The 13347-nt window shown below is 49.0% G+C and overlaps 1 protein-coding gene across 4 annotated transcripts in view; it reads right to left on the bottom strand.

Moving 5' to 3' along the window:
- Window positions 1-623: 623 nt before the first annotated feature.
- The window catches only part of Ppp1r16b (protein phosphatase 1 regulatory subunit 16B), a 97783-nt gene continuing 85059 nt past the window's right edge, over window positions 624-13347 (bottom strand). For all 4 annotated transcript variants that reach the window (XM_069988347.1, XM_069988349.1, XM_069988348.1 and 1 more), the window contains 7 exons: window positions 12662-12765; window positions 9927-10051; window positions 8835-8960; window positions 8035-8110; window positions 7223-7352; window positions 6975-7143; window positions 624-5568 (listed from right to left, as the gene is read on the bottom strand). In XM_069988347.1, coding sequence (XP_069844448.1) covers window positions 5059-5568; window positions 6975-7143; window positions 7223-7352; window positions 8035-8110; window positions 8835-8960; window positions 9927-10051; window positions 12662-12765 — 1240 coding nt within the window. In that variant the 3' untranslated portion in view covers window positions 624-5058. The remainder of the gene's footprint in view (window positions 5569-6974; window positions 7144-7222; window positions 7353-8034; window positions 8111-8834; window positions 8961-9926; window positions 10052-12661; window positions 12766-13347) is intronic.

Raw genomic sequence — 13347 nt, 5'->3', positions numbered from 1 at the left:
TATATACTGGGTACACAATGGGTACACCCTTCTATTTCTCCTCTCTCACTGCTACGTTTTTTATTTAGCAAAACTCAAATTCTATGTGAACTCTGTTTTCCACTTGCACCCTGGCAACCATACCTGCAAGCAAACCTTCTGTTTGCATGGATGATCTGTGGCCATGCCTGTTCAACAGCCACTTTTCTTCCTGGGCACTAGCTTCTCTGGCCAACCTTCTACGTGTGTGTGTGTGTGTGTGTGTGTGTGTGTGAATTAGTATGCATATTATATATAGTCAGGAAAAAAAATTTAAACCTAGGGATTAAATCTATGCTATCACAGGATTTCATGTCATTTTGAAAGGAGTATTTGATAGGATATAAATTCCCAACTGCCTCTCTTCTTTCCTTGAATTCATCAGCTTCTACTTTCTCCCAATCTAAAAACACACCAGCTTTATCTAGGAGCCACCAGATCCCCCTCCACCTCTGGAGCCTCTTGAGAGAGCTTTCTGGAGGGAGGGGAGAGGGAGTAAGGATGTCAAGCATCACCTATCCCCAGCACCAGTATCACTTCTCCCCAAATTCAAATCAGCCCAGGTCACATGAACTCATAGCAATAATCACAATCAGACTAGTGAGTGTTATTAAAAGGAATTTAATAACCTTAATTAAAAATTCTTAACAGCAATTCCATCACAGGCCTTGTCGACTGGAAGCAACTCCAGGGAGTGGCATCCTTTGGGATGTGATCAAACCCAGTCTGGGACATGAACAGCCACATGGCAAGGAGCTACCTGGAAGTTACTTCAATACAATATCAAAGATCCATGAGGATTTTTTAAAAAAAAGTTTTAAATATATTAGACTCTCTGGATTGCCATTTTTACACAAAGCTGCTGATACAGTATACAGAGTTTTAACCTTTTTTTGTTTTTCACATAAAATACATTTTTCTTAAATGTTCTCTGTACATCAGTGGCTTCTGGTCTGGTGAATTATTGCGGAGGGCTGGGGGTCTGCAGACTTTTCCTGGGTGTGCAGAGCCAGGCCCCGCATGGTGGCACCTGCAGTGTCCACGGGAAGCAGGCCCTCCGGCCAACAAGAGACTTCCGTGGAGGAGAGGGCTAGGGCTTCTGGCCAAAAGGGTCACCTCAATGGAGCTGGCCACTGACCACATGCATGACCTTTTGCTTTTTTGTGCCCTGGGGGAGGAGAGGCTATTCTCCAGGCTACAAATAGCAAAGTCATATATGGGCCTTCTGGGCATGTGGCAAGGAGCGCCCTTCTGGAAATTTCCCCAGTATCCTGCTCTGGGACAGCAAGTTGGAGAGAGATCAGGATTAAACAGTGTCTGACAGTAAGAACCAAGAAACTCTTGTTATTGTAAAACCAGCCAACAGTGGTGGGCCAGGATACAAGCCACACCCTTATCAACTTCTCCAAGCCTCCTGTAATTGATTGAATGTGCAGAGCAGTTCTACTAATGCTGCTTATTTGATGGAGAATCCTGAAGTCGTCAGCAGACCTGAGCTTAGGGCTCATTCTTATTCCCTGAGCTACTGGCCAGAAACACAATCTGGTGACAGCCACCAATTTCCAATTGTTGTGGGCACAAGGGAAGCAAGGTCCAGAGCAAGCTCACAGTGAGCCACAGGATACCTGCTTTGAGAATTGCCAGGAATGACCACCACACTTGGGTCTCTGCAAGAGTTGGACATCTGGTTGACCTCACCAGAGTTCTCTCAGTCCTTTGATCCACACCTGACAGGGAGAGAGGCTGACTCTCAAGGAAAGACTTCCATGTTAAAAGAGAACTGCTATACCCCCATTCTCTACCCCCACCCCATATCCACAGACAGGGTGACGGTACTATGTGACAGCAAAAATGAGCAAGAGACAATGACTTTGAGGATCAGAGATGCATTTGGCAGCAAATTGCAGGCTCCTTATTCTTCTAGACACTGACCTCAGCCTGCCCTTACACTGTCTCCTAGGGATGCTGGCCCAAAGGCAGCTATCCCTGAAGATTCTGGGGTTGTATTTGTCTGGGACCAAAGACCCAACATCTATACTTAGTCGCAAACATTACCAGGGGTGGACTGTGAAGCTGTCTCACAGCTAAAGAGATTCACACGCTAGGATTCCAGGAGTGAGAAGCACAGGGACACTGACTGGACCAGAATGTAGTCACTCAAGGGAACTGGTTGGGGCTGCAGCAGGATGTCTGTGGCTCCCAAGGAATGAAAACCATCAGGAGCAATTCTCACTGTCTTGCTTCTCCTTTATCCACACAGCCTAACATAGTGCCTGGTCTGTGGCAGCCACTCAGTAAATCTCATGAGTGAACAAAGCAGAGAGCCTTGCCTGTTTGTGGGAGAGTGTGCCTCGACTTATCCCTCACCACTCAGAAGACTTGTAGGGAAAGCTCCCTGAATGGGGACTTGAAGCCCTAACAGAGAACACAAGATGCTAAAAAGCCTACAAGTTCACAATCTAAGGCTGAGGCTCCTATGGCTGAGATTCCCAGCCCTTGGGCTGGAGAAGAATGACCCACAAGGCAGGAAGAAGGGGAGAGAGGGAAGGTCCTGGATGGTTCAAGGTGGGCAATAAATGCCTTCCCTCTCTGGCTCCTGAGCAAACAGATCAGCTGTTTCCTGAGGAGTATGTGGCTGCCCTCAGCACTCTTATCTCGTGGCTTAATTGGCTGCAGAAGGATCTCAGTGTCTGTCGGGACCAAGGGGCTGTGTGTGCTGGAGCATCCTCTGCTTCAACCACAGGCTAAAATGATGAGAGCCCACCTCAAGGCCCATGGATGCAAGAGGAATCATTTATACCAGTCTTCAGTTTCCAGAAGTGACCATCCACCCTAGACTACAACCAGCCTGGAATTGGGGTAGAGGTGGCCTGGTGTCCCCCAAGATACTCCCTGGCTCACAACTCTGCTCCTAGTAAAACATCAGGCCAGGCCCTGGAAGATCCTGCTTCCTCTCCAGGTAACAGGAGCCATGGGAATCACAGTAGGAAACAGAGACTGACAAATGGCAGACTCTATTATGAGGGCTGTGGCCCAGAATTACTTCCCTAGCCCCAGCCCCCTGGCTAGGTGCCTTTTAGGAAGAAATTTTCACAGGCTCAGACAGAAGCAGTTAAAGGGCACCCGTATCTGTTCCCTCAGGTCATAATCTGGACTTGGGGTGAGAGGCCCTTCAGAGCTCTAAGGAGGTAGTTTTAAGATGAAGAAAAGACACACCAAGCAGAGAACAAACATGTGCCTTGTTAATTATGCCAAAGGAGTTTGGCTGAGCCTCTGGTCCATGCATGAGGCAAAGACAACAATTTCAAAGGGGTCATGAGAGAAGGTGAGGTGCTGGGAGTCCTGTTTCCCCTGCTTTTGGAAGACTGGGGCCAGGAAACAGAGGGTTGAGATCCAACTCCAGCCTCCCCACATTCTCCTAAATGCAGGTACAAGACACTGGGCTTGAGCACTTAAGACTTGCAGGCTTCAGCATCACCAGTCCAGCAGAAGCAGGCTGGGAGTCCCAGGCCTGCAGAAACTACTGGCATACCTGTCTTGCCAAAGCATCCAGAAAAGGCAAGGCTGGGCCCAGGATCCTGAACATTCACTCTGCACACAGAACTGATGTCTAAGGTTGGCAAGGTAGTGCTGTAGCAGGCTCCCATGTACTCATGATGAAGGCTCAGTTTGAGCAGCGCTGGCTGAGACACACTAGGTCCAAATAGCCCGAATATTCAAAGATGACCAAGGTGCTTCTGGGTATTTTCATTTCTGACCAGAGGCTTTAAGAGATGACTTCACTTTCCCTGGGGGGAATAAAAGGCTTTCCCGGAAGTTCCCTACTGAGCTTCCACTTTCCAACACCAGCTAGTAAAAACTAGTGACTCCCTCTTGGGAGAAGAATTCATTGCCTCCCATGTGTTGCTTCACAGCCTTCAACAAAGCTTGCTAGGTGCTGGTAGCTCATGCCTGTAATCCTAGCTACTCAGGAGGCTGAGGTCTGAGGATCGTGCTTCATCTCCAGCCTAGCCAGGAAAGTCTATGAGACTTATGAGACTTTTATCTCCAATTAACCACACACACAAAAAAGCTAAAAGTGGAGGTGTGGCTCAAGTGGTAGAGCACTAGCCTTGAGTAAAAAGGCTCAGGGACAGTGTCCAAGCCCTGATTTCAAGCCCAGTACCAACACACACACACCACACACACACACACACACACACACACACACACACACACACACACACACACACACACACACACACACACACACACACACACACACACACACACACACACACACACACACACACGTTTGTATTAAATGCACCCCTGATTCTCCCATTCTGGTTTCCTCAGGAGTAGAATGGCCTAGTTTTCCACCCTGGGCTGTCACATAGCTCTTGCCATTCGGAGCAGGAAAGCAGCGCTCAGTGAGGCCAGGGCACCAGGCCTGTGCCCATCACATCTAATCCCTGTGGATTCGTGGCTCTCCCAAACACAAGAGAGGACTTTCTGTCCCTGCCAGGTGTGGATAGTAGCCTAGCTGGCCCCTAGTATGACTCAGAGCAGGACTGTGGGACTCAGCCCAGCAGACCTTCCCCATATCAGCAGAAGTACTGAGCCTAAGTCTTCCCTGGATCCTTCTGGGAAATGGCCACCACGTCTCAGCCCCACCTGCTTCCCAAAGAGTTCAGATGTGTTGTTCTTGCACATGTAGACAGACTCTGTGTGTGTGTGTGTATGTGTGAGTGTGTGAGACACGTGGGAGTCCTGGTCCCCAAAAGCCTTTACCAAGAACAGAACTGGAGCCCAAGCCCACCCTCCCCCAATTGGACAGCAGAATGAATCAAGCTGCTATGTTTCAGATGGCAGACAATGCAGCAGGAAGCAGGAAGGAGGGGGAATGGGAATGCTGCAGGAAGCTGGATGAGGGGTGGGACTCAGCAGAGCCCACCTCTTCTGGCCTGCCCCCTGATGCCTCCCCAGCCAGGGCTGCTGGGCAGGCCTGAACTCCAGGGACCCCTCCCCGGAGCATCTCTCTCCTCCAGCACTGGGAGACTAGGAGATGCGGCAGCAACCGTGGACTTTCTCCTCCATCTCTTCCATGGGGGCCTTGAACTTTAAGAGTGGGGGATCTCCACTGGTGACTGTGTAATACACTGAGGTCCCGTTGCTGCTGTAGGGTGAAGTTCTGCCTCCGATCAAGGGAGCCTTGCCTTCGTTGCTGCTCTCCCCTGCTCTGCCCATGCTGCTGCCCAGGTGGGTGCTCAGGAAGGGGTGGCTGAGTAGCTTGGCTGCAGCCCGCTGCCGTTTCAGCTCCAGAAGCGTCTGGGGGCTCTGCTCCTTGTAGCCACTCCAGGGAGGAGTGGCATCGACCACCCCCGGGTTGCTGTAGGCCATGCTGTAGTCAGGTACCTCATGCATCTTCCAGACATCTCCATTGGACAGTGCATACTGGTAGGCACTCACTGGAGCCCGGAGGCCATTTTCAACAGGCCCGTCCAGTTCACCCCGTGAGATCTTAGTAGAAAATTCTGAGAGTAGCACGGGCTTCTCCAGCCTGGGGTTCTGGGGAGGAGAAGGACAACACCATCTGATGACTGGATCTGTACCGCCCATCTGAGCATCTGCAGTGTTTGGCTCTACCTGGAGCATCTCCAGTCTGTGTGTCTGGCAGAGCTGACCACTCCCCCATCCTTGCTCCAGGTCTGGACCACAGCCCCCAGGCCTGGCTAATGAGCATATTTCATAACATGGATTAGTCCATGAGTGAGTTGTCACTGGATCCACTGAAATTCAACCCAAGACTTTTACTAGCACAACCAGGAAGAGAATCTTCCGGAACTACAGGTAGTTAGAAGGCTGCAAATGCAGCAGCCCTGAGTTCAAGCCCCAGAATCAGCAGGAAAGAAAGAAGGAAGGAAGGAAAGAAGGAAGAAGGGAAGGAGAAAGGGAAGGAGGAGAGGGAGAGAGAGAGAGAGAGAGAGAGAGAGAGAGAGAGAGAGAGAGAGTAAGCGTGAGAGCGAGAGAGTGAGCCAGACACACAGAGAGGTCCAGAAGTGGTCATACTCTCAAAGTCAAGGGATAGTTGCTTAGGAGATGGAGGCAGGGAGACCACTAGTTTGAGGTTCATCCCTGCAAAATCAGTGGGACAAAATACAAACAAAAGGACTAGGAGCATGGCTCAAAGCTCAAATGACCGAGAGCTTACCTAGCAAAAGTGAAACCTGAACCACCAGGAACAGGAAGGGAGGCCTAGAACAGATTTCCTTTGGGACCCTCAGAAGGAACCAATCTTGTTGACATCTTAATTATTAGACTTCTAGCATCTATAACAATGATATGTGTGTGCCTGTGTGTGTACCTGTGTGTGTGTGTGCGCGCGCCCGCGCACGTGTGTGTGTGTGTGTGTGTGTGTGTGTGTGTGTGTGTGTGTGTGTGTGTGTGTGTGTGTGTGTGTGTGTATGCAGCTTGAAGCCACAGGGAAAGAACATGCATGCTTAATTAGAAAAGCCCTTCCAACCCCAGAACCACCAGCTACTGCCAGGCAGTCTGCTTAGGGAACTACAAACATCCTACCCAGGTTCTCCAAAAAAAAATTCATCCGAGATTTTCTTTTGAAAAACATCATTCTCAACATCTTGTTGTATATCTCAAAAAAGTTTTAGGGTCCTTAGCTTCTGGGGTGACTGTCCACTTGAGCCTTTCTTTGGGGAAGTCTAGGGCCAGGATCTGCTGGAAGAATGAGGACCAGCCCCCCCCCCCGCCCCGACTTCCCTGCTGAATGTAACAAGACCCAAGTCCTCTCATTAACTACACCAGTCGCAACCATCAAACAGGATCCAGATGTTTAAAGCCGCGGTCTAGCTACATACTTCCCCCCGAAGGGTCTTCAATAAAGAGGCCAGGCCAAGGCTGGCCCTGACTTGCTCTACATCAGAGGCTGAGCTTGGGGCAGGACTTGAGTCACTCACCGGGTCCTTATTCTCTTGGTCTGTCCTGGTCTCCCTGATGTCGCCGTTGTAGGTGGCCGTGCGCTGATCCTCGGAGGCACTCCGCTGCTGCCACAAGATGGCCTCTCCCTCATACTCTTTCCTGTACAGGTTGGTCCTGTCCGACAGGCTGGCTCGACGCACTACCTTCCTGAGGAGACAGAGGGGATGTTGGGAGGCTGCGCCCAGGTGTCACAGGCAGGTCCGTGCAGGCTTCCCTCAGGACTCACCCCCGGCTGCCTGTGCTAGATGTCCTGCGGCTCAGAGATGACTTGTGCCTCAGCTGGGACTTCATGATCACATCGTGCTTGTGCTTGAGCTCCAGCAGCAGGACCTTGAACTCCTCCTCTTCACACAGGTCTAGAAGGGCAGAAGGGTCAGTTGTGGGGAGTGGGGGGAGAGAGGAATGGATAGGGCAGGACCTGAGATCCACACTGATGCTTGGAACCAGAGGAACCATTATTCCACCTCATCCCACTAAAAAGCTCCAAACATTTCTCTGGGGATACACAGGCAGGGAAGAAAACAGGACTAGCCATATTTCCTGGGCTGTAACCCCATCCTTAGAGGAATGTGAGAATGGGAAACACCAGATATCCTAGGAGTGGGTTCAATTCCAGAGGTTCCCAAGTAGGACCAAGGGAACATTGCAGGGAGAGCCATCAAGTCACCAAAGACATGAGAAGCACTGAGGAAAACATGTAGGTACCTCAACAAGAAATGAGGAGAAGTTGAGAAAACCCTCCATTGATCTATCTAATCCTTTTATATACCTATCCCCCTGTTTGTAGGCTTGGTCATTCTATCCATAGATTTGTTCTCTGCCTAAACAACAGTTCATCCATCCATCCATCATCACATCTCCCCATCAATCCCACCCATCCACCAATCCAGGAATCTATCACCCATTAATTAACTCATTCTTCTATTTACCTATCCACAATCCATCGCTCTACAACCCTATATTCATACACAAACCCATCCACTCATCAGAAAATTGATGAGTTACCGATGTGTGTACCAAGTATTGTGTTGGGCTTACCAATTGGCATCTCATCCATGGAGGTCCTGGCACTCAGACTAGCTCCATGGGATACCAACAGCTCTGCCATCTGCATCTGAAACATGAGAAGAAGAAGCCCATGATCCCTGCCCAAGGCTCAGAGAGCCTAGGAAGTGGAGAGAGCCCAAGAACTCTCAAGAATATGGAACTCAGCTGATTCCCACGGAAAGCACTGCACCCTGGAGCTGTGGGGGACCGGCAGACACATGGGCTTGGCGCCTGCCCTGGCATGGCTACGTTCTACTCCCAGGAAGAGAAGGAGAGGTCAGCTGTAACTCTACCGCTGCAGATATTTTAAGGAGAGATTACAGAAGCTATAATCGTATCTGGGAAACAAATGAAGAAATGCTAGGAATTTTCTAAGTTGGCAATTTTTTGTTGTTGTTGTCAGTCATGAGTCTTGAACTCAGGGCCTGGGTGCTATCCCTGAGCTTCTTTTGCTCAAGGCTAGCACTCTACCACAGATCCACTTCCAGTTTTCTGGTGGCTAATTGGAGATAAGAGTCTCATGGACTTTCCTACCAACTGTCATCCTCAGATCTCAGCCTCCTGAGTAGCTAGGATTACAGGTGTGAGTCACCAAAGCCTGGCTATAAGTTGGAAAATGTAATCATCATCCTGTTAGAACACAACTAGCCAAATGTTTTAGCAAATAGACTCCTTGAGCCTTTTCATACTCCCATGTACTTGCTGGAGTCAACACCCTGAACAGACTTTGAGCTAACTGCCAGTCCAAATGACACAGGTGGACCCTGTGCGACCCTGTGGGTGGGACATACCTGTCCCCAGAAGGCTGCTGCATGCAAAGGCTCCCATCCGTCCCAGTCCTTCACATCCACACGCACGCCGTGGTCCAGGAGGAGTTCTGCTGCCCGCAGGTATCCATTGGCTCCTGCTATGTGCAGCTGGAAGAGATAAGAAAAAGTGAACCTTCCCTAGGGGGCTGGTCCCAATAGCTGCATGATCTTCTCCCACTTTCAAGTCCTAGACTGTTCTTGGGACCAGGAGGATGGAATGAAGTGAGGTGGAGACACCAGCCATAGTATAAAGGGTTATTAACTCTGAAATGTGGACCTTGAAGGGAAGGCAGAGGGGGCTGGGAATGTGGCTTAGTGGTAGAGTGCTTGAAGCCCTGGCTTCGATTCTTCAGTACCACATAAACAGGAAAGGCTAGAAGTGGTGCTGTGGCTCAAGTGGTAGAGCGCTAGCCTTGAGCATAGAGAGGCTCAGGGACAGAGACCAGGCCCCAAGTTAAAGCCCCAGGACCAGCAAACAAATAAACAAACAAACAAAAAAGGCAATGTTTTGCTGGGCACAAGTATCTCATGCCTGTAATCCTAGCTACTCAGGAGGCTGAGATCTGAGGATCACTGTTCAAAGCCAGCCCAGGCAGGAAAGTCTGTGAGACTCTTATCTCCAATAAACCACCAGAAAACTGGAAGTGGTACTGTGGCTCAAGTGGTAGAGTGCTAGCCCTGAGCTGAAGAGCTCAGGGACAGCGCCCAAGCCCAAAGTTCAAGCCCCATGACTGACCAAAAAAAAAGGAAGGCAGAGATGGATTTTCTTCTCCTGTTGTCCCAGGGGTTCCACAAGGATGGTATAAAAACTATGTCTCCAAATCCTTTGGCATGCCTTCCTTGCTGGGCATGGTGGTGCACACCTGTAATCCCAGCACTTGAGAGACTGAGTCAGCTGGGCTGAGGCTCCTATCTAGGAGCCTGATCACTTCCATATTCCAAGGGCAACCCTGGAGGGGCACCAAGGATCTGGAGGAGGCTCAGTGTCATAACAAGCCCAAGTGGAGAGGTTTGGCCCCTGGTTCAAGTTGACCCTAGACAGTCTTAGCCCTGGCACTGGCCCCATCTGCTCACCAATGTGGCACCCTGGGCATCTATCCAGTCAAGATCCTGGCCTGCCGCAATCATACAGTGGATGTCTGAAATCATCTGTTGCTCGGGTGCTGCTCGCATCTCATTGATTTTATCTTGGGTGATGCCTGCATTGGGAAAAAAGAGAGGGTGCACTCAACATCCTCAGGCCCGAGTCACAAGGAAGAGAGGGTGGATGGAGGGACAGTCACACTGCTCCTGCTCCCCGAGGGTCTGCTAGGCACAGGGCACACAGACATTCCCATAAATAATTTTCTCCAGGCCCACCGTGTTGACCCACAGCACAAAGGTCATCCAATACCCGGTGTACTGACATAAGCCCCTTATTATTCATCTACCTGGAGGACCTCTGACCATCTTCCCACCCAGCTCCAGCTGTGCCAATACCGTTCTGCTCATGTTCATGCAGGTCCCCCCACCCGCAGGCTTTGCTAGCCACTCTGTCTGACCCACGTCTCCCTCACTTTCCTCTGTCTTATCCATGACTGGGATCACAATATGCATTACATTTGTGTTGCAGAAATGACTGAATTAAGGGTGCTATTCCTTTCAGGTAGAGAATTGAGTAGCTGGAAGGAAGGGGCCCAAAGGGACATCTCATAGCCTGAATTCCTGACTGAAAAGTGAAACTTTTATGGGCAGCTAGTAATGGTATTGTGGAGGGGGGGGAGGTGTGGGTGTGGGTGTGGGTGTGGGTATGGGTACATATACACACCAGTATCAGGACTTGAACTCAAGGCCTTACACTCTTGCTTGGCTTTTAAGCTCATGGCTGGCACTTTACCACTTGCTCCAGACATCCAGTCCAACTTCAATTAACGAGTAAAAATCGTTAATTGAAGGTGAGAGTCCCTTGCAAAAAGAGTCTGCCCAAACTGTCTTTGAGCTGCAATCTTCAGATATTGATCTCCTGAAAAGCTAAGATTACAAGCATTTGCTACCAATCCCTAGCTACTAATGATGTTTAAGAGGAAAGTAACATACTCTGTGAAAGGAAACATTACAGCAAGTGCCCTTGGAGAGAATTCAGGGGAAGTCTATAGATTTAAAAGGAAAAACAGGATCAAGAAAATGTGATACATACATATATACAATGGAATTCTATGCCTCCATCTGAAAGAATGACATCACCCCATTTGTTAGAAAATGGAAAGACTTGGAAAAAAATTATATAAGTGAAGTAAGCCAGGCCTAAAGAAACATAAGTCCCATGGTTTCTCTTATTTGCAATAACTAGTATATGTCTAGGACAAGCAAAAAAGGTAAAAAGCTGTGTACATATGACCATATAAGATGATGTTAAGCACAACGATCTCCAAGACAAGGACACAAGTGGTTTTTTTCTTGCTTGCTATTGTTTTTAATGTATTTATAATGTACTATGTGATCTTTTTGTTCCTTTTGTATATGGTATATATCATGGTATAACCCCTGCTTTTCACTGTATTTGATTCCCGTGCCCTGCATCTGGTATATACATTTTTATAATTTGGGGAGCGGAAGGGAATAACAAAATGCTTAAATAAGGATACATTGTTACAATGGTGTAACAGTGAAATGCACAAAACAGTATGTTGAAAAGGAACTTTACAACTTTGGGGAGGGGAGAGTTGGGGAGGTGGGAAGGACAGGGATGGTAGGGGAAAAACAAAGGAGGAGGTAACAATGTTCAATAGGAAATGCACTCATTACCTTACTCATGTAACGGTACCCCCTCTGTACAGTTTTTTTTACCATAAAAATATATTAAAAAGGAAAAAAAGAAAATGATACATTTTGACTAGCCCTTAAATGAAATTTAGTATTTCCTACCATTCAAATTTAAATAAAATCCTCAGTACTATTAGCCATGCCTATGAGTTTATCACCAACAGAAAGTCCAGGTATTTCCCCATTTGGTCACCTTATCATTGAATGAATTAATCATGTTCCCTATCTCATACATGTTAAAATACTTTGCTACCTAGCTATGTTGGGATGCAATTTGCCGAACATGATCCAAAGTCCATAGATTCCTAAGGCTGCCATGAAAATTGTTAAGAATCTCTGCAGGAGATGGGTAACAAAAGCCTTAGGTACCAGGACCAAATGGGACTGCAGAGAACTGAGAAGCAGCTCAAGGCAAGGCTGGGGCAGGACCTTGAGTTGCAGCTGAAGGTCTGGTTTGGAGTCCCCTTTAATCTCGGGGTGGTCTCCCCCTGCCAGGCATGCTGGGTGCCAGGGCAGGCAGTACCCACATCTCCCATGGCTCCCCATCTTTCCTCTTCTGAGAATTCACTGTGAGCCCAGAACAGCCCACACCTTGTTTATCTGGGCCCCTGACAGCCAGCTTGGTGCCTGGCACAAATCAGCACTCACAAATGTTCTTGTTTTTCTTTTTTTTTAACATTATTTTCCCAAATGGGGACAGGGTTGTATGGTGAATGTTTATTGAATTGAATTGACAATGGGGAGACAAGGCCAGCTGAGGCCACCCGCGTGTGCCCACGTGTGTGGGTGGGGGGTGAGGGGAGAAGAACAATGCCTTCCTTTTGCACGGCACGTTTTCCAGGGTCCTGTCATGTGTTTTATCTCGTTAATCGCACACATAGCACTCATGATGAGGACCCGTTCCATTTACTGAGGACTGGGCGTGGGGAGCCGGGCACGTAGCTGGCAAATGTGTTCACTCACCGACGCTGCCATGTGCCTACTATAGAGCCTGCTGCCCTCCTTACCTTGGTAGGCCATGCAGGTCTCGATGACATCCAGGGTGGTCTCATCCTCGCAGAGGTCATAGGGCATATTCCCGTCGGAATTGACAGCCAGCAAGTCGGCTCCACTGCGGAGACAGGGTCAGGATGAAGGCCCAGGAAGAGGTTGCTACAGTTGGTCTGGCTGACCTCTCTCACCCACAACCCCCGTGCACACCCCAGCAGCCATGGCCACCCTCTGCGGAGCGTGCCAGCAAGGCGATGCCCTCTCTTGCTCACTGCATAGTCCATTAGCACAGTGGCTTCACTGAAGGGACCCAGAGTCCCAAGGAAGTGATCTCAGATGACCGCTCCACTTCCTGCTCTGGCAGCAGGTGGACACTTAGGGAAAGAGGTCAGAGTTCCCCACCCCCACTCCTGGTAACAATAAAAATAATAATACTGAGGAGAGGGGTGGACACATGAAGAGAGAAAGGGGCAAGGAGGATGCAGTCATGATATTCAACGCACATCCTACCAAATTAAGAAAACTGAGGGGAGGGTGGGAAGGGGAGAAAAGGGGAGAGATGGGGAAGGGAGAGGAGGGGTTAAGAAGGAACTGGGAAGATGAAAGGAGTAACTTCGATCAAGGGGCATTGTATTCATAATCTGATTTGTTGAGAGGTAAACTGCTCTGTACAACCACTTAAAGACAATACAAAAATATAATT

Source organism: Dipodomys merriami, unplaced genomic scaffold (genome assembly GCF_024711535.1).
Source record: "Dipodomys merriami isolate MVZ:Mamm:240054 unplaced genomic scaffold, mDipMer1.0.p SCAF_354, whole genome shotgun sequence".
Classification (NCBI taxonomy): Eukaryota; Metazoa; Chordata; class Mammalia; order Rodentia; family Heteromyidae; genus Dipodomys; species Dipodomys merriami.
Note: the sequence above shows the minus strand (reverse complement) of the source record. Positions and strands in the feature narration are given on the sequence as shown.